Source organism: Crocuta crocuta, unplaced genomic scaffold (assembly GCF_008692635.1).
Source record: "Crocuta crocuta isolate KB4526 unplaced genomic scaffold, BGI_CrCroc_1.0 scaffold44, whole genome shotgun sequence".
NCBI classification, from domain to species: domain Eukaryota; kingdom Metazoa; phylum Chordata; class Mammalia; order Carnivora; family Hyaenidae; genus Crocuta; species Crocuta crocuta.
In genome coordinates, this window is record NW_027530179.1 from 2015537 (window position 1) to 2042289 (window position 26753).

At 41.7% G+C, this 26753-nt stretch overlaps 1 protein-coding gene across 2 annotated transcripts; it reads left to right on the forward strand.

Moving 5' to 3' along the window:
- The first annotated feature begins 2505 nt into the window (after positions 1 to 2505).
- On the forward strand, positions 2506 to 26668 carry ADGRF1 (adhesion G protein-coupled receptor F1). 2 transcript variants are annotated; one of them, XM_077764836.1, is made up of 14 exons: positions 2506 to 2574; positions 3882 to 3939; positions 5929 to 6078; positions 7539 to 7712; positions 9354 to 9454; positions 10326 to 10384; positions 11447 to 11607; positions 12739 to 12902; positions 14286 to 14474; positions 16733 to 18106; positions 19934 to 19975; positions 20975 to 21034; positions 24596 to 24662; positions 26512 to 26668. In XM_077764836.1, exons 1-14 carry the CDS (start codon positions 2506 to 2508, stop codon positions 26583 to 26585), a joined length of 2742 nt encoding a protein of 913 aa, XP_077620962.1. In that variant the 3' UTR covers positions 26586 to 26668. The 2 variants fall into 2 exon arrangements, with proteins under 2 accessions (XP_077620962.1, XP_077620963.1); XM_077764837.1 differs by having other exon boundaries at positions 11456 to 11607.
- The last annotated feature ends 85 nt before the right edge of the window (positions 26669 to 26753 follow it).

The window sequence follows — 26753 nt, forward strand, 5'->3', positions numbered from 1 at the left end:
TTGATGAGGATGTGGAGAAAGGGAACCCTCTTGAACTGCTAGTAGGAATGCAAACTGGTGCAGCTTCTCTGGAAAACAGTATGGAGGTTCCTCAAAAAGTTAAAACTAGGGGCACCTGGGTGGCTCAGTCAGTTAAGTGTCTGACTTCGGCTCAGGCCATGATCTCATGGTTCATGGGTTCGAGCCCTGCACTGGGCTCTGTGCTGACAGCTAGCTTAGAGCCTGGAGTCTGTTTCAGATTCTGTGTCTCTATCTCTCTCTGAGCCTCCCCTGCTCTCTCTCTCTCTCAGAAATAAATATAACATTAAAAAAAATTAAAACTAGAACTACCTTACTATCCAAAAATTTTACTGCCAGGTATTTCCCTGAAGAATACAAAAATACTAATATAAAGGGATGCATACACTCTGATGTTTATAACAGCATCATCTACAATAGCCAAGATATGGAAATAGCCCAACTGATGAATGGATGAAGAAGAGGTGGTATATATTACTCACCCATAAAAAAGAATGAAATCTTGCCATTTGCAATGACATGGATAGAGCTGGAGAGTATTACACTTGAAATAAGTCAGTCAGGGCGCCTGGGTGGTTCAGTTGGCTAAGCGTCTGGCTTCAGCTTGGGTCACGATCTCACAGTTTGTGAGTTTGAGGCCTGCATCGGGCCCTGTGCTGATAGCTTGGAGCCTGAAGCCTGCTTCAGATTCTGTGTCACACTTTCTCTCTACCCCTCCCCCACTCATGCTGTCTCTTTCTCAAAAATTAATAAGCATTAACATTTTTTTAAATTGAAATAAGTCAGAGAAAGACAAATAGCATATGATTTCACTCATATGTGGAATTTAAGAAACCAAAAAAAAAAAAAAAAAAAAAACGAGAAAAGGGAAAGAAAGAAAGAAAGAGAAACCAAGAGACTTGACTATAGAGTGAACTGATGGTTACCAGAGGTGAGGTAGGTAGGAGGAGGGGTTAAATAGGAATGGGGACTAAGGAGGGCACTCGCTGTGATGAGCACTGGGTAATGTATGGAAGTGTTGAATTGCTATATTGTACGCCTGAAACTAATACTACACTGTATGTTAATTAACTAGAATTTGAATAAAAACTGAAAAAAAGGACATATCCAAGGGCACATCTCAGAAATAATCAAGTTCTGTTTCACAGACTTGTTCTGTTATTTAACTATTCTGTTCTGTTATTTACACATATATTCTCATACATTTTATTATATGTGTGTGTGTATACATGCACATGTTATAAAATACATTTCTTTTTATAGAGCCTGGTCAAAATGTTTGAAAAACACTACGCTAAGGGTAAATATCCTTCACTTTTAGAAAGCACAGAGCAGGCGGGAGGGAATAGGACTCAAAGAAGATAGATTTTGAGAAGCAAGGTCTAGAAGAACGATCTGGAGCATGGGCTGCTGCTCAAAGAAAGTTAAAATCAGTAGATTTAGAAGGAGTTTTGGCAAGTGGGAAGGTAGGGACAGGAGAGGACCGAAATTCACCTGAGGGGAGAAGGTAAACACAAAAGTTGTATATGTTTCATTGCTTATTTTTCCTACTTCCCTTGGAAGCCCTAGAAAGAATTGCTGCTGACATGGAAGCCACATCTGTGGTAGTCTTTATCCTGTCCCTAATGCCTTTTTTCTCTTCTTGTAGACCAGAGAGCAAAGTGTGGGGCCTGTCGGGGATGTCAGGATTTGCGTGAGGGTCAAGGTTCACCCAGGAAACAAGGTAAGAGCTGGAAGGGAAGGTCCAACTCTGCGTTTTCGGTGCTGCTTGCTGATCAAGCTCACTTATTCTGACGGTGGGTTATCAAGTTCAGGAATCCTATTTTTCCATTGTTTCCTACGGAGCTGTGAAAGAGTATTGAGAAGCTATAGCATTTCTTAGTTTCCGTCAATGTTGTCCAATATCGCTTTTCGAAAATTGTGCTAAAAAACTCACATACAGTAAAATGTGCCATCTTAACACTGATTCTACCCTTATATTAATGGTCCTACAGATCTTTGGTTACTTCAGTGCTTGTTTTTACTGAGATGAAAGGGGAAACCATGAAATATAAGAAGGCTAGATGTTAAATGCATTTAGTCGCAGAGCTGAGCAAGTCATAATTTTAAAATAGCCTGTGTTTAGGCAAATTTGAGAGCTCTTGAGCCATTTTCTAGGAAGTTTGTAAAGACAGAGATTTCGTACCTCCTGGTACTGGAGCAGAAGGAATGGTATCTCAGGCTACACACATGAGATGGAAAAATAATCAAACACTCAGGGCTTCTGTTCTGCTCAGTTAGGCACAAAGCACTGTGTATATTTTTAAATTTTGGCTTGAATGACTTGCTTTGTTTTTGTTTTTTGGGGTTTTTTTTGTTTTTATTATTTATTATTTTTTTATTTCGCATCAGCCTTGTAGCCTTGCATGGTACATCAATTGTCTAGCTGCACACTGTGACCCCAGTTGTTCGTGTTGAGTCCACAGGAAGGAGGGAGACCAGCTGAAGATGAAAATCTGCATTCTCTGGCTCATGTCTTTCTTCACACTTGCCGTCGGCCAGGAAAGCTTCCTGGAGGTGAGCTGGCACATGCCCCATTTTTTTCTCCCTACAGCCTCTCTTCTCTCCGTCTGCACTTTGAGAACCTATCACTCTCTCGGCAACTGGAGCTATATAATTTAATAGACTTGGAATCAGAAGTCCTGGTTTCTTGGCTCCACATGACCAACATGAGTTGGGGAGCCTTGGATAAACAGTTTCATCTCCTGGAAGTTAGATGATCTAGCTGCAAAATAAGGGACTCAGACAGAACCATCTTGGAGATGTCCACTAGCTCAACACATTCCTTCCTATGGTTTCTTTGACTAAGAAAAAGCATACAGATTGGCATGGGCAATCCTTGGACTCTCTTCCCTCTCTCCACTTACTTTTTTGATGATTTCATCTAGGATCATGGTTTTTTATGTTCTCTGATGGCTCCGCAATTTACATCTGTCTCTCAGCCTTCTCCCCTAAACTCTAACCTCATATATTTACTACCTACTTGCTATCTCCAGTTGGGTGCCCAATAGGCCCCTTACCTTAATAAATCCACAATTAAATTCTCGCTTTTTTTCCTCAGCAAACCTGCTTCTCCTTTCTCATCTCAGCAAGTGGTGCCATTGTCCCTCTAGATGTCTGGGCAGAAAATTTATTTTCATGTGTGACTCTTCCTGTAACCCATATCTAAACCATTGGCTCTTATTTTGTTTTGCTTTATCTTTAAAATACACCCAGAATTCAAACATTTCTCATTACCTCTATGGCTACCACCTCGATCCACACCTTCAGTATATCTCAGCTGTGTTATTGAAATAACTCCTGAGATGCTTTCATTGCTTTTGTGTCTGTCTGTTCCTAACATGGCTGCGGGATTGAGCCTTCTAAAAAGAAAAGTAGAGCACTCTCACCTCTGTTCAGAACTCTCCAGTGGGTTCCTATCTCAATGAAGTAAAAGCTAAGCCATTGCTATAGCCTATCTCCTTGGAGATATTCTCTGATCTCACTTCCTGCTCCTCTCCCCTTACCCATTCCACTGAGCTACTCTGGCCTCATCGCTCACATACCAGACATGTCCTTATCTCAAGACTATTGCATGTGCTGTTCCCTTTGCCAGAAAAGTTCTTTTCCAGGGATCCTCGGTTCCCCACCTCCTTCAGGGTTGTGCTCAAAAGTTGCTTCAGTGAGGTCTTCTCTGGCCACCTCTCTACCATCCTTGGCTTGGATTTTTAGATCCATAATTTCAGTTCTTCAGGGAGATCCAATTTGGCTAATTGCTGGGATCCTTATGAAGTACATCATTACAAAGCCATGTCGTAATTATTCTTTTCCCCCCTTTTAAATAGAGAAATGAAGGCACCAAAACAAAAAGTGGACTCATTGTGAATAAGAAAAAGCATCCAGGTGAGCGTCCCTTAGAGTGTGGTATGATAGACACTGGTGCCAAGGGACCAGGGTTCAAATCTCAATAGTGCTTGTGACTGGTGTATGACCTCAAATCTGTGAGGTTAGACTAATAGCAGTCCCTACTAACAAAACATTTATGAAGGTTAAATGATATAAAAAGGCAAAGTATCCTTCACCATACCTGACAATGAGCTCTTCCTTTCCTTCCTTATCTCAATCCTAACAAAGTCTTTAATGGGTACCACCCTCAGTCTAGAAATGGATTGTGTTCTGAGATTTAATTTGTCATTCTGATGTTTCAAGCACTGAATGTATTTCCTGGAAACAGTGATGTACACTGATGGTTGCTTGGTTCCTGGGTCAGCCCACAAAAGCCTTTCCCCGGTGCAGTGGTCTGTCATAAGACAGCGTTCTAATAGTGTCACTAAACTTATCACCGTGCAAGCCTGGCTATGATTCTTCAGAAAATGAAATGGAAATTCAACTTGGAATGCCGTGGATACATTTTGTCTGGCAGTAAAAAATACAGCTAGTATTTATTGAACTGTTAGCAAGTGCCAGGCACTATTTTCAGTGTATTAGATGAACTAAATCCTGACATTGAGCCTCTCATTTAGGAACAGTGGTCATTTTTATTTTATAGATAGTAAAATTAAAAACAGAGCTAGGGGGCAAGTAGAATGATTCAAACCCAGTCAATCTGACTCCCAAACCAGTGCCATTAACCTCTGACACTGACCATCCCCCCACTTCTTACCTGCTTGGACAGTAGGAACAAGAGTGCCCTATAGCTCTCTCTACTTGGTGTGGCTCCCAGAACCTGGGGCAGAGGCTACAGCCTGCAAGAGGGGAGAGTAAGAGGCAGGGCACAGGCTTTAAGGAGTGAGATGGTGGAAGTTATGGCAGCCAGGAAGCTCTTATAAATGTTTTGGGACATGTCAGCCTCAGCCAGCTTCCTGGTACCCTCTTGACTACTTTCTGAAAAGTCTAGGGATTGATCTGCTCAGTTCCTTCTCTATAAATTTCCTTTTTGCCCGGACACCCCCATCCAGGTCCCTAAGAAATGGGACAGTCTCATAGAAACTCCCATGTCATCTGTCCCCACAAAAAGCATGAATGTTCCAAGAAATCTAAGACTTCTAAGAGATTTCACCCCCAGTGGAAATCAAAGGAGACCCAGGAAAAAAGGTTCACTTTTCCCCTCCTTTTCTCTAAGGTCCTTCACATTCCTAATCTAAGATCCATAGATGAGCTTTGGAGGATCTTGAAACCCCATGAAATCGCACACTAAGTTTCATGTAAATGTGCCTAAATGAGTTCTGGGTGAGAGAATACTCATAGGATTCATATTCTCTATGAGCCCGGAACACTTAACGGGCTCCCCTTAGGGAAACAATAGGTGCTGCTCAGGAGTGGTAAGGCAGAGGTGAGGGTGCATAACGGCTCAAGTGAAGGCTCTGGTGTAGTTTTGCTTTTGCATGTCATGTAAGGTACTCAAATTTGGCTAATTGTTGGAACCTCTTCACAGGAGAAAAAAGGGCTCTTTGCTGAGGGTGAGACTGAGGGCTTTATACCAGAGATACTCCAAGGAGACCAGAGCAGGGAGAGTAAGAGGGAAGAGGGACTAGCATCTTCTCACCTCTTCTTCCTTGGGTCTTGATCCCTGAAACCTGACCCTGGACGTGTCCTGAGGAACTGTGTCAAGTCGGGAGGGTGAAGCCAGGGTGGGTCAGGGAGAACAGGAGCAGCTGCCCTAGCAGATGTGGGAGAATGGGCACATATCACTCACGTGTGGGACCATCTGCAAGGGTTTATTCTGGATGCTCATTTTCACTTACTGTCTGGATGAGCAGATGCCAGTAACAAGCAGTGTGGCGTGTTATGACCTCCCAGACTACATGTGATAATTGCTTTATGGTGGCTTCCTTGACAGTACTTCTCTCTCAGGCTGAAAGAGGAGGCTCCTGACTCTCTTCCTTTCTTTAGGCTCAGTCCAGGAATACGAGCTGCTGCTTCAGGTGGCCTACAGAGATTCCAAGGAGAAGAGAGACTTGAAGAATTTTCTTAAGCTTTTGAAGCCTCCATTATTTTGGTTACATGAACCAATGAGGATTCTCAGAGCAAAGGCCACCACATGTAAATCTGCCTTCTGGGAACTGGGAGTGGAAATGGGGAAGGTGGGTGTATCAGTCAGGACAGGTTAGGTTATGCTATGGAGACAACCATCTCCACCATAACTGTGGCTTGGAAGAATACATCTGTTATTTCTTCTTCATGCTATATCCCTACTCCAGGTTGGCAGCATGGTTGTGTTTGTGTGGTCACTTGGGAATCCAAGATAATCAATGTACCCAGTTTGAGCCAAAAAGAAATGGAAAACTAGAAGGTTTCACACTGGCAATTGACTTCTCCAACTCAGAAGTGACAAACATTAATCTGCTCAGAACTTATTGGCCAAAACTGGTTTCATGGTCCCATTCAACCTCAGGGGAGGCACGATATGTAATCCTGCTATGTGCCTGGAAAAGAGCAAGAAATAATTGACAAACAGCAGTCATGACCACAATGCTGGTTTTCAGAGATGTCAATGGTTTGTCTAAAGCAGTCGTTCTCAAAGTATGGTGCCTAGGTGAGCAGCAGCAGCAGTATCAGGGAACTTAATGGAAACGCAAACCGTTGGCCCATCCCAGACTTGCTGAATCAGAAACTTTGGGATGATGCCCTCCAGGTGATTCTGACATATGGCAACATTAAAGAGTCATTCACTACATGACATCATGCATATTTTCACAAAGATGTCTGGTGACTTTGCCCCAGTTTTTTGTCTATTATAAAGGAAGGCCTTTTGGTGAGCATTTTAGGTCAGTGAGTAGGAAATGAGCATACAGAATTGGCTGATGGAATTTTTCATCATGACTCTTAAAAACAAATGTCTCTTGGTGTTTGCCATCTTGCTTATGGGGCCTACCTAAAAATGGTGTTAGGTAGATAGGAGGAGCCTCCAATGAAGTAGTGGAGAAATACCTTCTAGAACTCTTAAATAACTGTCAGGTTGGTATACTCTCTTCTGCTTCTCTTTTCCATTCCAAGGTCTATCTCCTGGGCATCCATCTTTCTTTGGGATGCTAGGCCTAACCACTTGATTTTATATTTGCCAGGTGTTTGATACCAGTCTCAGAATCTATTGAGCTGGACATTTCCTTACCTTGAACACATTGCCATCTTAGTTTTATCCTTCTAGCTTTTGGAGAGAAACACTGGGTTCAGATTCTTTTTTTTTTTTTTTAATTTTTAATGTTTTATTTATTTCTGAGAGAGAGAGACAGCGTGAGCAGGGGAGGGTCAGAGAGAGAGGGAGATACAGAATCTGAGGCAGGCTCCAGGCTCTAAGCTAGCTGTCAGCACAGAACCCGACGTGGGGCTCGAACCCACGAACCGTGAGATCATTACCTGAGCCGACGTCAGACACTTAACCTACTGAGCCACCCAGGCGCCCCTACTGAGTTCAGATTCTAAGTCAGAAACAAGGATGAGAACTTGACACTAGTCAATTTATAAATCAGGCCCCCTGAGACTAAGCTCTGTTTTCTGTGCAGACTGCAGGCACCAGAATGGGGTCTTGCAGTGTTCCTGTGAGGACGGCTACACCTGGTTCCCTCCCTCATGCCTTGATCCCCAGAAATGCTACCTTCACACGGCCGGAGCACTCCAGAGCTGTGACTGTCATCTCAACAACCTCACCCAGAGCATCAATTTCTGTGAGAGAGCAAGTAAGCACATCAGGGCGCTGGGAGGAGAGCCCTGGGTCTACACCCTGGCACCCAACAAGCCACGGAGAGGGAGCTCTAGCTCTTCGCCCACATGATCTTCTTTGTCTCCCTGCAGAGCTAGTGTTTACACTCTAAGCAAAGGGGGATAACAGTATACCCCACTAGTGGAGAAAATTCAGAAATGCAAGTTGATGTTTGAACATCACTTCAACTTTGAGGTTCATCTGCCTCAGCTCTGCAATTCTCTGATTTTATTGAGATTTAGGGGGATTCACTGAAATCCCAAGTAGGAGAACTGCTTAAGTAAATAATTTTTTTTCCTGCCTGCTTTCATTTCTTTTGCTAACATCACCTTTCAGAAAAGAGAAGTCTAGAGGTGTGAGAGCAAGGAGGAGCACAGAGTGATTACATTGAAATATATGTCCAAAGTTGCCTACAAATATGTGTACTGAATGCATTACCAAAACAAGACAGAAGTTAGAAGTCTATTTTAGGAAACCAGTGGAAGCCAAGTGAGCTGTTGCCTTAGGTGTATATTCAGTGGATGATGAAGTAAATCAAATGATGTGGACTCCAGGGCCTGAAGGTCTTTACATAGTTTCCTCAGAGATTACTCCGGTTATCTTGAAGCTTTAAATTTTGGCAGAGCTGAGCAAAGAGTGAAGGAGAAACTGAAATAGCCCAGATTTTCTGGACATTCCTGACTCCCCTTCCCAGGACAACGCCAATTCATGAAGGCAAATCATATTTATTAAACACCATCTTTATACCCAGGTCAGAGGCAAATTCTGGGAGGACACAATGAAGCATTTCTCTCTATGAATTAGAAGGCTAGTTGGGGAGGCTAGGCTACTATACAAGAAAGAAGATTATATAATTTCTTCAGCAAATTTGAATGAAAGCCTGCCTTTTGAACTTTTGAAGGGTGATCTGTGTCTGATCCATCTCGAAGAGATACAAAGATCGATCAGACAGGGATGACACTCACCAGGGTCTTCCCAAGGTGGAGTGGGCACATAGAAACATGAGAAATTCTCACAAATAGATATGCCTGCACAAGACATTGTAAAGGGGGTATGGACAAAGTATTGTAGGAATTTCGAGGAAGGAAAGAATCTTTGCATCTGGGAATCAGGGGAAGGCTTGCAGAGGAGGTACATTTGACTAGGTGCTGAATGAAGGACAAATAGGATTTATCCATATAAAAATGACCAACAACTTGTTCCTGCACAGGAAAATACTAGCAATGGGTGAACAAGGGTATGCTAGAGATAGCAAGTAGTGTTTTATTGTTTTGTTTTGTTTTGTTTTTAATGTTTAATAGGGAGAGTGTTTAAGCTTAGTGCCTAAATGGGCACATATTTCAGTGTTAAGTGACTGCTTTCTTTTTTTTTAAACCTCACGTGGGTGACCACACATTTACCTACTTATAAGGTTGTGTTATCACCAGAACTTTCCCATTACATTCTAAATCCACAACTGAATATCTAGTTTTATGTACACTTCTTATATTATTTTAGGCGAACATTCATTACAAAAAGAAATTGAAATACTGCTGTTGAATAGATGGGCTCTAAATGTACTTCTGTAATTTTATGCAAATAATTTTTATATCTCTTAACCTCTTTTTATTTCCCATAGAAGTTTGGGGCACTTTCAAAATTAATGAAAGATTTACCAAAGACCTTTTGAATTCATCTTCTCCTTCATATTCCAAATATACAACCGGAATTGAAATTCAAGTAAGCGATTTCTACTTATTGCATAAGAAATCGTTGGCTGAACATAAATTCAAGTGTTTTCAATTCAACATGTTTATTTAATACATATTCTTAATCATTCACATTCAATGAGCTATTACAGAGCCGTTAATCACATGGCTCACAACTGGCGTACATTGAACATTGTCTTTCTGGGAGAGCTTTAGCAATTGACTTCTTTCCGCTTCTCTTGTGTTCGCTTATGCTCATTTATGTGAGCCATATTCTATTAAGTCTTCTTGATTGTTTTCTGTTTTTTATTTGTCAAAAGAAAATTTTCATGATCTAGGCTCAATTGTAAGCACTTGGGATTTGTCCCATAAAGAAGCCTCTCTTGTTAGATGCTAAATAGAATTACTGAGAAAAGTTCTGGACTATATAATGAAGTCACCAAATAATTCAATTAGTGTCTGTCTGCCTAAGATGATGGTTCAGATGTGATTTTCACTGAAGACGTACACAAACACATTATGATAGATTCAGTTTAAATGGAAATTTATGTCTTATTTTTGTGAAGGAGAAAACATAGATTTGGGGGGTAAATTTATACTATTTGGCACCCCATCCTCCCTTCTAAGCAATTGGTTCTTCCATTTTTATTAGCAATCTCAAAAATAATAAATGGTGTGTGTGTGTATGTGAGTGTGTCTGTGCGCGTGTGTATATGTGTACATTCTCAACTGCCATTTGAACTCTATTTGTATAATATCAATTACCTTCTGTGGAATCTCTTTGCTTAGTGGTTCTGTTGGTTTATTTATTATCTCCATCAGGGTTTTTTTTTTTTTTACTTAAATATCTTTTTTTGTACGTGGACAAAGATCAACATGTCACCCTTTTCTCTGTTTGTAAGCTTAAAGAAGCATTCAGAAGGATTCAAGATTTTGAGTCAGTTCGTGTCACCCAATTTCGGTAAGTAACACAATGGCCTTAGAAGGGCATCCTCAGAGTTGTGCACCCATCCTGCAGAATGCCCAGTGCTGTTCCCAAATGGCCTTGACAGAAAATAGGGCAGAGCTGGTCTTCCTAGTATTCTTACTAAAGTAAGAATTTAAAAGCATTAAAAAGCATTGCTTTTGTCTAGTAATGCTTTTAAATGCCAGAAGAGGAAACTTAAACACCGAATGGCAGTCTTCAAGCTATAGATCAGAGACTAGAACTGCAAACCCGCAGGTGGAAAACTCGGAATGTACTCGGAATGTTTCAGGAGATCGTGGTGTGCATGTATGGACCAGGATGGGGGGGGGGGGCGGAGATGAGGGCTGTGGGTTGCAGAGGGATGGTTTTTCTCTGTCCATAAGCACAGGGGGATATGATACAAAGTTGTATAACTGGGAGCCATGGGGGCAGCCTTGGGCAAACCATTATATTTTTGTGTAGGAATCATGTGTGCACTATAACTCATAACCCAGTAGGCATTGTCTACAGCAAATAAAGATATATTTAGTAAATTGTCTTTTTGTTTATGCTTTCATTCCAAAAGTTATATGGTTAGTTAGCCATGTGTAAATTGATTACTAACTATTAATAATCTTCTTGATAGAGGAAGTGGCTTAGAGGTCAGAGAACTTGACTTATTATATATATAAGAAGGGGAGTGGGACAGAAGGAGAGAATCTCAAGCAGGCTCCATGCTGACCCAGGGATCATGACCTGAGCTCAAATCAAGAGTCAGACCCTCAATCATCTGAGTCACCCAGGAGCCCCGCCACCTGCTATTCTTATCATTTCACCTGTCTCTCATAACACTTAACTAAATGTATATGTCATGTATATTTATGTTATATAAATTATATATAATTGCTTATATGTGGTGGTCGCTTGTTTCCTATTTGCCTTGTCTTCTCTACTAGAATGTAAGCTTCATGAAGACTGGCACCAAATCTGTTTGATGTGTTCCTGCAGACCCAGTGCTGTGCATACACACAGCAGGCCCTGTGTGACTGAATGAATCTCATTTTTCTTTCCACATAGTCATTATAGAGATGGAAGCATCGTTGCTGGGTTTGAAGCTGTGGGTTCCAGCAGCACATCAGAGCTGCTGTCAGCCATTGAACAGGTGGCTGGGAAGGTGAAGGCAGGCCTTCAAAAGCTCTTCCCACTAGAAGATGGCTCTTTCAGAGTATTTGGAAAAGGTAACACCAAATTCCCCTCTCTGACTCAGTTACGGGAGTCCTTTAATTCGTAGTTTATTTGTGTCTTCTGATGGAAATGTTTCTGATACAGGATTGTAGTAAAACTGACTTTTGGTAGACATGATCAGCCTTCCCACCTCCCACTCTCAACATGATGAAACTCAGTTTCAGTGGATTATTTCAGATCCTTGCTGACAGCGATCTGGTCTCCAGTTGCCAGTGTAAACACTGTGGAAGCTGGACTTTACTGCAGGCTTTGCTGGAAATGACTCAGCAATAGTTTACTGGTACACATACTGAGAGAGCCCCGGGGCTGACATATGCTTAAATCATAATCCAAGGAACCAAAGAAAGAATGGGTATATCTAGATCTTTAACACACACACACACACACACACACACACACGACAGCACCACTTTTCCTCATATTTTTTCCTTTTCCCTTTTTTACATTCAATCTTAAACCTATTGTATCCAGATATGTACCACTTTCAATAACATGTATTCAATAATATTTACTAAGTGCCTAAAGTGTATAGGCACTTAAGACACAACAGTAGGAAAAACAAACACACATCAAAGCCCTTGAGGATCTTCCATTCAGGGTTTCCTTCTCCTGGTCCTGATCACAGTGAGAATATGCTATTAAAGGCCAGCTGCAAGAAAAAAGTAGTGACTGTTCACAATGTGAGAGGTTTTTAAAGGAGTACAAAGTTGGATGTCATCCTAAAATGGCAACTGCCTCCTCTCTGAACCATATCATTACTGCTCTGTTCCCTAGCTTATTGAAGATTTTTTGATTTTTTGGCATTTCCTTACCGAGTGAAATTCCTTCCTGAGAGTGATTGTACCAGTCTTATTTTCACCTGATGCTTACTAGTTGACAGGCCATTAAAAGCCAGATTATTGGCACAGATCAGACACAAGCCAGCCTTGGGGAAGGCATTAGAAAGGAGAAAAGGGTACAGATAAGGATGAGGCTGGGCATCAAGGACAAGTTTCTACTCCTGAATTTTGCATGGGTTTTGTCTCTGAAAATATGACTTCTAAAGCACTGCTTCATAGAGTGGTTTATAGAGAGTGCCAGGATATTTAGACATTTTTCCTCTTCATTTCCATTTTTTTTCCCAGCCGAGTGTAACAGCATTGTCTTTGGATTTGGGTCCAGGAACGATGAGTATACTCTTCCCTGTAGCAGCGGCTACACTGGAAACATTACAGTCAGGTGCCAGCCCTCTGGGTGGCAGGTCCTCAGGGAGACATGTGTCCACTCTCAGCTGGAAGAACTGAGGAAGGTAAAGCATCTCTATCTTGTGTTTTGAATGTCAGTGTGGGCATCTCCCAGTGAGCACGGTTAGGTGGAGGATAATATATCAATTTGTCTCATTGGTTAGTGCACTGAGGTCAAGGGTGTAATCAGACCCTGGCAAACCCAGGGAGTGTGGACATGGGTAGCAGAGTCTAGGTGGATGCTGAGAGGGTCAGAGCAAGTCAGAGCTGATGTTTCTAGTGGGAAGGGTGCTACAGAGGAGTGAGTCAATGCTGAAGAGTTCTATGATAGTAAAAGAGCAACCAAGCTGGCCTTAGAAGTCCAGAAAGCCAGGGAATCAAAGATCCAAGTGAAGGTGTGAGTCAGACGTTAAACTCAGTACAAGTGAGGGGATGTATACATGTCAGAAACCTGGGCAGGGAGTGGGTCAGCTGGGGGTGAACCATATACAATGACAGAACTGCAATGGATCTTAAGGGTCATCTGGCTTACCAACCTCTTTTTATAGATCAGGAAATGAAAGGCTAAGAGGCTAATGGTCCCTCCGGTAGCAATAACATTGGACTAGAAACATGATCACTTGATTTCCAGTCCTGAACTGTGAACTCCACATGATGTTTCCTAAGGCGAGGTAGATAGAAAGCTGGAAGCAAATAGTGAGGAATTAGAACTCAAGGCATGGAAAGGAGGGACTGTGAGACCAGACCACAGACATTATTCTGCTAACAGATGTCCATATTGAGCATAACTTATCTCCCAGCCTGAGACCTTGTATTGCAGATGAAACTCAGAATGATATTTTTCAAAGACGGTTTACTGCTCCCTTTTTGAGTTTTCTCATCTGTAAACTGGGGAGGGAGATTGGGCCAGATGGCTTCTGGCATCTATCCTTGCTCTTGCCTTCTCTACATCGGCTCTAGGCATGGACCAGAGCTGGAACTAGTCTCCTCCAGGTGTGAAGGCAGGCAGGTCCCAGGTGCTCTGAGCAGAGAACAGTACTGTCAGCTGAAAAGTACAAAAAGGAAAACAGATGGGATCTGATCCCTGGGTTGACTTGGTTTGAACGGAAAGGAATATGCCTTCTTGGCTGCCTTCCAAGCTAGCTCAGTGTAGTGAAAGCAGAAGGGAGCCTGAAGGAAGAAGCAAAACTCCTAATTCAATGACAAAGTGTAGTCATATCTCCACATATGTTCCTTTGTCTTCTCATTCCACAAGAATTTCTCAGCATAGTAGAGTGGATATAACATAGGATTTAGTGCCAGTAGACCCAATCTTTCCACTTCCTGCTGTGTAGTTTGGAAAGTCACCGAAGCTTACTGGATATCAGTTTCTCTCTAATCAGGGTCATAATTTATATGAAACGCAAGCATTTTGTTGTTCTCTAGAACTTAACCCTTTTTATTCCTAGAATTTCAGTGTGATCGCAGGCAATGCCACCGAGGCAACTGTGTCATCCTTGGTGAGAAATCTTTCACTCGTCATTCAGCAGAACCCATCAACTACGGCTGGCAATCTGGCTTCAGTGGTGTCCATTCTGGACAATGTTTTGTCTCTGTCACTGTCAGGCCATTTCAAGGTGTCCAATTCAACTATGGAGGTATGGTCTCCTTATGCTAGAAGAACTCACTTTATTTTTTTTTAAGTTTATTTATTTCTTTGAGGGGGGGAAGAGAGAGAGAGGGAAAGAGAGAATCCTTGATGTGGGGTGTGGTCTCATGAACCATGAGATCATGACCTGAGCCAAAACCCAGAGTAGAACACTTAATCAATGGAGCCACCTAGGCGTCTCAAGAATTCCCTTTGAGGTGCTCTATCTCTTAGGAAGAATGATATGAGCCCAAGTTGAAAGCACACCATTGAAAAAGACCAAAGAGTGGTGCCTGGGTAGCTCCGTCAGTTAAGTGTGGATTCTTGTTTCCAGCTTGGGTCATAATCTCTGTGAGTTCGAGCCCCACGTCAGGCTCTACACTGACGATGTGGAGCCTGTTGAAATTCTCTCTCTCTCCTCTCTCTGTCCCTTCTCCACTTGGATTCTTTCTCTCTCAAAATAAATAAACTTTGGAAAAGTAAAAGACTGAAGAGTCATGTAACAGTCTTTTATGAGCTTTACTGCTTCCTCGACAGGGTACAAGGAAGCCACAGGATTGATTATGAGTTAAAAAATGGGCTACCTCTCAGCAGGCTTAGAGGGAGGAATGAGCTTTGGCACTGTATGACACAGGTGCCAACTTTTTCATGTATTTGGAGTTATCTTTCCTGTGGCTCAAAGCTCTGATTTTAGTAGGATATATTTTAAGAGCTCTCTCATTTTGACTGGGGAATTCATGATTTAGTTTGGATATTTAAAAATTAATTTAGGGGTACCTGGGTAGCTCAGTTGGTTAAGTGTCTGACTCTTGATTTGGCTCAGGTCATGATCGTATGGTTGTGAGATTGAGCCCACCATCAAATGCTAGGCTGAGCATGGAGCCTGCCTAAGATTCTCTCTCTCTCCCTTTTCCTCCGCCCCTCTCCCTTGAGCGTGTGCATACTCTCTCTTTCTCAAAAACAAGCAAACAAATTAATTAATTAAAATTAGCTTAAAATTTGTGCAGATGAAACTTGCTTACTAAGAAATGCAAATAGGCAAAAAAAAAAAAAAAGATATGTAATCTGGTCACCCTAGAATAGCCACTGCTTACATTTTGGGTATCACCTCAGTGCCAAAAAAATAACAAATAGCACATAGAAGGTACTTAATAAATATTTGTTAAATTTTTATTTTGTTAAATAAATGTCCTGCCAACCATTTTGGATATATGCATTTTATATGTTAAAGTACATTATATTTTACAAAACTGGATTATAGAATGTATACTGTTACATAATCACACAATTATATACAACTATATGAGGTGAACATTATGTCAGCGATGACACTAAATATAAATAGGTTAAACTCCCTGAAATCAAAATAAAGATGCTAAAAAAATTTTTTTTGAAGTCTGACTTTGGTTGTTTACTAGAAACCAACTAAAACAAAAGGACAAATATCTAAAAATAAAATGTAGAGCACAGAGCAGGCAAACAGAAACCAAAAGAAGGCAGAAGTTCCAAGAGGCAGTACAAGAAACATGCTATGGGACTTGGGGCCAGAAGCCACAGAGTGCTCATTTAGGGTGAGACTCAGTCAGAGTGATAATGCCTGGGGCAAAATGCCTGGGAATCAGAGCCATAAGCCAGAGACAATGTCCCATTGGAGAAAGTGGCAACTTTCAAGGGCTTGTTAGGAAAAGGAATCTCTTAAACTAAGACTGACCCTTAAAACCCACAACAATTCCATGATTTCTGGTTGCTCATCCAGTTTTTTAAAGATTTTTACTTTATATTCTCTTCTGTTAAATGAAGGTCATAAATCCACATGAATTAAAACTTGAATGTCCATGACAAGAATTTAGAACTTCTGAAAAAGAAACATGATATTGGAAAGCAGTTCAAAATAATGTCTTACTCTTTGAGGCTCAGCTGAGCTATTAATAGGGCAGCCATGTTGCTCATCTCTGAGGACAGAAATGGGCACTGTGGCAGCCCACACCACAGGATTTTTTCTAAGCCATGCCAGTTCTCCAGTGTGCATATGAATGCTGGGCAGATGACTCTGGGACTTACATGCTTCTGCTGACCAAAGTTACTTAACCCAAAGCGTCCACTGTGCAGAGCAACTAAGCTGCTTATTGCTGATGAGTTTGAATGTGGTCCTCAGCTGAGCCAACTCTCTGGGCAACTATACTATACTTAATAATCTAAAGACTCTCTGCTCCACTCCTCTGACCTGCTTATTTAAAATACAAACTGACTTTCATCCTTGTATTCCAGGATGTCATTAATATAGCTGACCACATCCTTAATTCAACATCAGTAACCAACTGGACGGTGTTACTGCGGGAAGAACAGCATGCCAGCTCACGATTGCTGGAGACACTGGAAAACATCAGCAGCCTCGTACCTTCGACAGCTCTGCCTCTGAGTTTTTCTCGGGAATTCATTAACTGGAAAGGGATTCCAGTGTCCCCAAGCCAACCTGAGATGGGTTACAGCTATCAGGTTGAGCTATCCCACCAAAATACTTCCAAACCCATCAGAGGCCATGTATTAATTGGGTCAGACCAATTCCGGTGGTCCCTTCCAGAAACTATTATCGGCATGGCCTCATTGACCCTGGGGAGTATTCTATCCATTACCAAGAATGGAAGTGCTCAGGTCAATGGGCCGGTGATATCTATGGTTATCCAAAACTATTCTGTAAATGAAGTCTTCCTGATTTTTTCCAAGATAGAGTCAAATCTGAGCCAGCCTTACTGCGTGTTTTGGGATTTCAGGCATTTGCAATGGAACAATGCAGGCTGCCAGCTAGTGAATGAAACTCCAGACACGGTGATGTGCCGATGTACTCACTTGACTTCCTTCTCCATACTGATGTCACCCTTTGTCCCACCTGCCATCATTCCCTTTGTGAAACTGATCACCTATGTGGGGCTGGGTATCTCCATCGGAAGTCTCACCTTATGCCTAATTATTGAAGCTCTATTTTGGAAGCAGTTCAAGAAAAACCAAACTTCCTACACACGTCATATTTGCATGGTGAACATAGCCCTGTGCCTCCTGATTGCTGATATTTGGTTTATCGTTGCTGCCACTGCAGACTCCACAGTAAGCTTTCCTGGAGTCTGCATAGCTGCAGTGTTTTTTATGCACTTTTTCTACCTCTCCCTGTTCTTTTGGATGCTCATGCTCGGCATCCTGCTGGCTTATCGGATCCTCTTTGTGTTCCATCACATGGGCCTGCATGTGATGATGGCCTTCGGGTTCTGCCTGGGCTATGGGTGCCCTCTCATCATATCTGTCATCACCATTGCAGTCACACAACCTAGCGACAGCTACAAAAGGAAAGACGTGTGTTGGCTTAATTGGTCTGATAACAGCAAACCCCTCTTGGCCTTTGCTGTTCCTGCACTGACCGTTGTGGCTATGAACTTGGTTGTGGTGCTATTAGTTCTCATGAAGCTCTGGAGGCCTCCTGTTGGAGAAAGGCCGAGTCAGGACAACAGGGCCACTATTGTCCGCATGGGGAAGAGCCTCCTCATCCTGACCCCTCTGCTGGGGCTCACCTGGGGCTTTGGCATAGGGACAATTGTGGACAACCGGAATCTGGCTTGGCATGTTATTTTTGCGTTACTCAATGCGTTCCAGGTAAGAACAATAAGAACTCCTTATATCATCACCTGATTGGAATAATTATAAAGAACTGAGGTTGGTAATACCACTCTGGAGGCTATCTCATCTCCCCACCCCACCAGGTCTATACCCAACATTGCCTGTCAACGATGAATAGAAAACAAACAAATAAGAGGATGCATATTTTCCAATAGTTATTCTTATACTGAAGCAGAATATTAGACCGCTTCAGTAATCCATCCCAGGGCTTAAAATTTTTTTAATGTTCATTTATTTTTGAGAGACAGAGTGTGAGTGGAGGAGGAGCAGAGAGAGAGGGAGACACAGAATCTGAAGCAGGCTCCAGGCTCTGAGCTGTCAGCATAGAACCCGATGTGGGGCTCGAACTCACAAACTGTGAGATCATGACGGGAGCCAAAGTCAGACCTTAACCGACTGAGCCACCCAGGTGCCCCTCTACCCTATGATTTTAAATCTGTTTAAATTCATATAGCTAACATTAATCCCTCTTGCTGCTAACTCAGTCCTCTTGCTCTTGGGCAGACCTCTCCGCGACAGCACACAAGGTAAGGGAAAGAAATCAAGAGTGACGGTTGACTCTGCATGGTGCAGAGGAAGTCTCTGGAGCATGATAGAGCAGGAGCTGGCAAACTGTAGCCAGCTCTGTTTTTGTCAATAAAGTTTTATTGGAAGACAGCCATACCAATTTGTTGAGGTATGGTCTGCGGCAGCTTTCTTCACACTGCCAAAGCTGAGCAGCTGCAATTGTATGACCTACAAAGCCTACAACATGTCCTCTCTGGCTCTTTCCAGAAAAAGTTTGCCTACCCCTGCTGCAAAGCGTGGGTTTTACATTCCACAATCAAAGAGTTGTTCAGAGAGTAGGTAGACAAAGTAATCTTTCGGATTTGGTGAGTCTGGAAGAGAGCCTTTAATCCTGGTTTGATGCAAGTTTGCTGGTCCCCTCTGGACAATGATTTAGGGAGATGGTGGTTAAACATTTAAGCTCTGGACTTAAATAGGTCTCAGCTCAAATATGTCAGATTATCAACGGTGGCCACTAAAAATATTACTTAACCTCTCAATTCTCTCATCTGTTAATAATATCATTAACTATATCATAAAGTAAATGTGAATATGAAGTGGCAAAATTTAGCTCTTAGCAAAGTGTCTGGCATAAGAGAAAATGCTAATATGTCTTCTAAAAGCAAACGGTCTTCCACCCATGTCAGCCTACTGGTGAAAGTTTTCAGTGGTAGTACAGATGACAAACCCGAGTGCACTCACTTAATGGTGACAGGCTTAGGGAGCTTCTGTTGAGGGTGGACCCATGGTGATCTGCTGTGCAAACAGGCACCTGGAGGAGGATTCCAAGAAAGCCAAGGGTTCCCAAAGAGTTGGACTTGATGGAAAGGATACAGATATAGGTCCTCCATTTGAGCTTAGTGTTGGACCTCAGTGCCTGCTGCCGTCATAAATGCTTAGTCAATGTTTATTTAATGCCTATTCCAAAGAAAGACTAAGATATAGAAGCAAATGGAAGTTATTTATCTTGGGTTCAGGATGACACAAAGGGGAAAAGAAAATGGCATGCATTTAAAACATTATTCATTCATTTATTTATGGATTCAACACAACCAACATTTTTTGAGTGCTCTGTTATGCCAGGCATTGGGGAGTGACCCGGTGTCCTTGCCTTCAAGGAGGCCACAGTCTACCAGGGAGACAGACAAGAAAACAACTTGAATGCTGGGTGACAGAATAGTATTACATATCTATGCTTCATTTTTCTGGAAAAGACAAGACCACACATGTGATTGATCTATTCTTTTTTTTTCTTAGGGTTTTTTCATCTTATGTTTTGGAATGTTCTCGGATAGTAAGGTATGCGTGTCCATTTCTCTCTTCATCTCTTTCTTCTTCTAATCCAGAAGAAATCTACCCTAATAAGATTTCTGGGCTCTTATTCACATGTAAGAGGTGAGACCCTGGGTACTTTTGGAATCAAATTCTATAATTTTATAAAAGGTAGACACAGTGCAAATACTCACTGCTGATAATAAAATTATATAGAACTAATCACAGTATATAATGTGACCATTGTAGACAAAAAAGGGAAATTTTACTTTTCATTTGGTACTTTTATCCATGATTTGGCAGTCATTAAAGAGCAAAAGTACTTTCTGGAAGGGTGAATTTTGCTCCTTGATTAAATGTATGCATTTACTTTGAATATGCTGAAAGAAGTATCTCCTGCTATATTTCTAGAGTTTTATATGGTGAAGACTAAATAGCCTTTAACATTAAGTAAAATCTCTAATGAAGGACAACCAACGTAAGCAAAAGATTATAGAAAAAAATTTATATAAACTGGTTTCATTATTTTTTGCAAGCTTTGAGCAATTCTGTTGATAGACATAAAGACAGTAAGCTAGCAATACAAACTTTGTTTTAATAAGAAGATAAGACTGTTTTATAATTAGCACAATTGTAGCACATACACAAAATCTCTGTTTACAGAGAAGTAATTTGCTGTTCTTGATGAGACTAAATAATTCCCTTGATGGCATCATTCACATGGTTAGGAAACTCTTTCCTTCAAAGATAAATTTCAATTTAGCAATTATTGTCAATTACTATTGTCTAGAATCTGAATTATTATGGCTTTTAGTACTGTTGTTCTTTGTTTCATCTTAGATTTGTTTATAGGCATAACAAACAAATAAAAGAAATCCTTTCATCAGATAGTCATGGTTAAGGTCTCTGAAGGGCTTCCAGGAAATAATTCTGGTAAACAGCAATTCCAATCTGTAGTTTTGTTCTGGATTTGCCTATTATGATCATGCATGTGCCTCTCTTCAATATTTCTTTGTTGCCTTATAGCTGCGACAGTTGCTGTTCAACAAATTGTCTCCTTTAAGCTCTCAGAAGCAAGCATCAAAGGTAATCGTGTCCTGCTGCCAGGGGTCCAATGCCTGAAATTTGGTTTCACACTTTTCTCTATGCGCAGTTTCAGAGCAAGACCATGTTGGCATAACCCCTTGAGTTTCCATCACCATTATATTTATGCTATCTGGCATCGTGTCTCGCCCAGGGTCCATGCTCATAAAGTTGAGTGAGTGAGACGATGAATGAATGAATGAATGAGAAGGCAAGGAAAGTTACAAAGAGAGTCAAGCATTGAGGTCTGTGGGCATTCTTGTGGGCAAATACCTTTGAACAATCATTTGCTTTAGTCTGACTTGACTGCCAATATCTAGAGTCAGTGAGACCCTTTTCTCTGCCTGACTTTCTGGACCTCCTGTAGACCATTTTGCCTTCAGACAAGTAAAAGGTTAATTTCTATTATTAGAAATGTTCTCTTTGAAAAGTGTTCCCTCTTAAGTGGGTACAATTGACTGTGACCCTTGCAACTCTAGCTCTTAAATCTACAAAGTGAGACATCTGTATGGAAACAGAGGATTCCTGTTTCATTCTTTGCCATGAGAGTGTAATCAAGGAGCAGTGGCTTGTGAGACAGGCCCTGCCCTGTATTTCTCACTCACTGACCAATTGGCTGAGTGATCTTAGGAAAGTCACATGGTACCTTTTGGTTTTATTTATTTTTTTCAGCTGTTAACATCAACTGTTGGACTAGTTACTCAAAGCAGAAGTTCTGACTTTCTGTGATTTTGAGTTTATATCTTGAAAAACCAAAATGTTCAACCAGAAAATGTGGAACTAGTAAATCACTCACTATTCTTAAGCAAAGGAGGGAGATACAGCAGATGCAGCTGCATTATAGAAAACCCTGTAGTTAACAAGGTGAGACAGGCACCCCAGCCCCCCAACTTCCCCACCCTCCCAACTCCCCCACCCCTGCATCCTGCCAAGCAGGGAGCCAGAGTTTTTATGGTTCAAAAACCTAAGAGAGAAAAACATCCCAAAGTCAATTAAAACAGAAACAAAAGTAAGGATGCTCGACAGTATTTTTTCTTCCTGTTTCTAATGTGAAGTGTTGACACTCCTCAGCAAGCGGCCGTGGTCACTGAGGGCTTCACATCTTGTAGATTTGCACTCCTTTTCCGATGTCATTTTTAAATTAGATGACAAAAGTGGGGTTTTCTTTTTGCATCAGGTGGCTCACTTGCTTTAAAATAAATGTATATTTGGCAGAAGAGAAGAGGGGAGTTCGTAATTTCCCGATGGAGTTTGAATGTAAAACAGGAACCCAGATTACAGTGGTTGAGGAATATAGGCGAGGAAGAGATACCTCAGTGGGGAATGTTCCTGTCAAGAAACTTGTTGTGAGAGAAAAGAGAGTGAAGGTGGAAAGCAGACGCAGACTCAAGACCAGCAGTGATGGTGGAGCTGAGTCACGAGGATGTGAGCAAGTCCATATGCTGGGAGGGATGAGCCAGCAAAGAGAGTTTGAAGACAAATGGGGGTTGGGGAGAATGACTGAGGGAAGAAGATTCTTGGAAAGGCAGATGGGATAGCTAGACTGATGACGGAGGGGGCAGCCTCTTCCCTGGACGCTGGAAGCATCAGTCTGATGCAGGTAGAGCAACGTATGCGGATTGGGTCACGGGGTGAGAGAATTCAGACACAGACACTTTTTTGTTTTGTGTTTAAAGTAGGAGAAAAGGCTATCCAATAAGAGATGTAAAAATGGATGGCAAAATAGGGGTCTTACAAGGTCAGTGAAATTTGCTTGTTGGCTGAAGGGAATGAAAGAGGCCAACGATGTTCTCCACAAGGAAGCCCTCAAGCCACCATGATACTGTGTGGACCCATGGTGCAGTTTCCCTCAAGTCCTTGCTAAGGGCTGAGGGACCCTTCTAGGCCCTTCCATTGTCCCTAGCCATGTTGTCTGTAACTCTTCACCAAGAGGCAGACACTGGTGGCCTCTACAGATTCTCCCTCCAGAGAGAGGATATTTATTTATTCATGGTTCCAGTGATTCAGGTCCTGTTATTGACCAATAGCTTAGCCCCATGTACTCACATGTCCGAAAGGCTGCTTTTTCCCAGACCATGTAGAGTCCCTGATAGTGTTGCAATCTAAGATTTTTTTTCTCTGTATGGGGCAGGATAGAGGTTTTTGTTTTTGTTTTCTTTTTTTCTTTTTTTTCTTTTTGTTTATTTCTAGGGGAGAGAGAGAGAGAGAGACAGTGTGAGCAGGGGAGGGTCAGATAGAGAGGGAGACACAGAATCCGAAACAGTCTCCAGGATCTGAGCTGGCTGTCAGCACAGAGCCCGATGTGGGGCTTGCACCCACCAACCATGAGATCATGATCTGAGCCGAAGTCGGCCGCCCAACTGACTGAGCCACCCAGGTGCCCCAGGATATAATTTTAAAAGCAATGATAATGACTATAGAATTTTTCTTTACGGTTATAGTATTTGTTTACTAAGTCCTGAATCTAGAAAATCAGTCATTTTCCTTTGGAACTTTTGGACATTTCTCATTCTTATCTCTATGATAATTTTCTTCCAAGAGCTCAATGTGGAGTAGCAACTTTTATATTTCAGTGAAAATCAGGACCTATCACTGGGCTGCCTACCGCATATACAAGAACTTTCTTCTCCTGTCTTGATTTAGCTTCCTCATGACATGGACAGGGGAAGGAAATGGAGCTCATTCTTTCCAATATTCCTGGTGCCTAATGTAGTGTCTAGCACAGAGTGGTACTCAACAGGAGGTGTTAAATTGATTAATAAATCAGTTGATGAGTGGAAAAAGATACAATGTATCTTAACACTTTTACCTACCCCATAAGTACATGTTCTTTATTTGAAATATTTGGTTTCAGTTAGATGATCCAGTTATCAAAATTCTGAACTCAATTTAGCTTCTGCTGCAGTTACTAAAGGATTATTCACAGAGAGATTTGAATTCTAAAATGAGTGAGAATAGGCAAAGTCTTATTTGAGATCATTTTTAAATAACTATTGTTTTTTTCCCCATGGGTTCCTTTTATAGTGATAAATGTGTGAACCAAAGAAATGTAAGCATAGGTATGAAAAAAGATAATGCCTTCTTTATTTTATTTATTTTTAAATGCTTTTTTTTATTTTTTATTTTTGAGAGAGAGTGTGAGCAGGAGAGGTGCAGAGAGAGAGGGAGACACAGAATCTGAAGCAGGCTCCAGGCTCTGAGTTGCCAGCACAGAGCCCGACATGGGGACCCATGAGCTGTGAGATTATGACCTGAGCTGAAGTCAGACGCTTAACCAACTGAGCCACCCAGGCACCCTAATAATCCTCTCTTTAGAACTGCTTTCTAGTTCATTGTTAGAAGTTGTGAGAATATACAGGAACACAAGATTCACTTAGAAATAAGTTCTTAGGCATTTAAAAATGATTAAAAAAGAAGGAGTAGGAAAGGAGTACTCTATAAAAGAGAATAGCGCACCATGTAAATGGAGTAAAAGTTCACTGATGACATTAAGATGTCGGAAATGCGGAGCGCCACTAAAAGAATAGAGCTCATGTCCGAATGACTTCTTTTTCTTTCACGCAGCAAAACTCAACAGAGGTATCTGGCAAACCCAAATACCCAAAGCCCTTCAACCCATTGCAACACAAAGGTGAGTTAACAATAAGCCAAAGATTAATAAAAGGCAGAAGAAGAATATGAATATATCATATGAGGAAAACTGAAGTGTACTTTTACTTATTTTTTATTAAAAAAATTTTTAAAAAACCTTTATTTATTTTTGAGAGAGAGAGGGAGACAGACCATGAGCAGGGGAGGGGCAGAGAGAGGAGACACAGAATCTGAAGCAGGCTCTGGGCTCTGAGCTGTCAGCACAGAGCCTGACGTGGGGCTCGAACTCACAGACCACGAAATCATGACCTGAGCTGAAGTCGGACACTTAACCAACTGAGTCACCCAGGTGCCCCTAAAGGGTACTTTAAAAGCCCTCATGTGGGAAGTGGAGAAATATCAGCTGGCCATGTGTCTGGAGTTCATCTGGATGGTGCTCGGGGCTGACGGAACATTGTTGGGGATTTGAGGCTCATGGAGACCTATGGTGTCCCTTTTCATTCCTCACAAATTACCACCATTTCCTCACTTAGACATTAGATAAATTGATGACATTCATCACTGGGGTCATGGGGTGCATTAGTGTGGTTAAATAAACACCAATTTTGTCCTTACTGGAGAGTCACTCCTCTGTGTCAGCAACTGGGCAGTGGGCACGGGCCAGGTATTTGTGCCTAATCAGGTAACCCCAACTCCCTAAAATGTTCCTGCAAAAGGGGAAGCCACCACCTGCTATGGGTGAGAAAGCACTGTTCCCTTCACCTGTGACATGCATTGTTTTTATCCTCATATATTGGCTGTAGCTAAAGTCAGTGATATTCAGCTCCTGGAAGGCTGATGTGTATGCATCGCAAATAGTTGCCATTTGCCTGGAGGAGAAGAGTGGAACCAGAGGGGTGACAGAGTTAAGCTGAAGTCATATTTAAATGCCCGAGTCCCATTTCTTGTTAAATTCGGTTAATACCATTATTAGGGCAGAGAAATGGGCCACTCATGTTAGAGTCTAAGCAAAATTATTTGAATTCCAAATAAAGTTCAAGTGTTTGAACTTGAAAAGGTGCTTTTCTCCCAACATGTCCAATGCGCCCACCCAGAAACCTTGGGTCCTGTTATCACCATCACCTACAGCTTGAGTGTTTTTTACAAATCTCTTAACCTTTTGGGATGTTTATCTCTAAGAGATCACAATGCTTCCTTCTAGCAATAACATTTTATGATCTCAAATCTACTTTATCTCATGTCTCAGCCGCATCTGAGAGATGTGGTGCTTCTCCTCTCAAATGAGAGATGTCTGACAAACACAAGTCTCTTCGGCATTAACGAGAGTGTGGCTGTCTGTCAACCAGTTACATTCTGTAGCTTTCCCTATCACCTTTCCAGAACTGTCCAGAGTGGTAAGGACCTGCATAGGCATATTTTCTTTTTTTTTTGTTTTTTTGTTTTTTTGTTTTGTTTTTTTTTTACAAATAGTTTATTGTCATTTGAATAGTTTATTCATTTCCACATAACACCCAGTGCTCATCCCCACAAGTGCCCTCCTCCATGCGCATCCCCCCTCCCCCCCACATCCATCAGTCCTCAGTTTTTGTCAGCATTCAACAGACTCTCATGGTTTGCCTCTCTCCCTTTCCCCCACCATTTCCCCCCCTCTTCTCCCCCTTGTTCTTCCGTCAAGTTCCTCCTAATCCTCCTATATGTGCAAACATATGATATTTGTCCTTCTCTGCCTGACTTATTTCGCTCAGCATAACACCCTCAAGGTCCATCCATGTTGCTACACATGGCCAGATTTCATTGTTTCTCATTGTGCATAGGCATATTTTCATTTTGGTCTCATGCTCGATTCCAAGATGGAAGCAATAACTCTTATCGTCTCTTTCCTTTCCTAGGCATTTATGTCCTTTCTCACACTGGAGAATCCTCAAATGACATCACGCTAACTCAGTTTTTATCAACTGAATAAGGCTGCAAACCATAAAATTGAGGGAAATTGTTTTGGTGCAACTTAACATTTAGAACTAAATGTCAGTGAAAAAATTAGCTCAATAATAGGTGGACCTTTCTGATGTGGATGGCTGGAATAAAATGAGAATGTTTCAGCAGCTAAATCACTGCTTTTTTTTTTTTAATC

Bases quoted from the DNA above. Each gene is read 5' to 3' on its own strand.
- ADGRF1 (XM_077764836.1), top strand. From the start codon at position 2,506: ATGAAAATCTGCATTCTCTGGCTCATGTCTTTCTTCACACTTGCCGTC. The intron at 6,079-7,538 runs GTAAATCTGCCT...TTTTCTGTGCAG, and splicing joins CAGAGCAAAGGCCACCACAT to ACTGCAGGCACCAGAATGGG. The intron at 10,385-11,446 runs GTAAGTAACACA...CTTTCCACATAG, and splicing joins GTTCGTGTCACCCAATTTCG to TCATTATAGAGATGGAAGCA.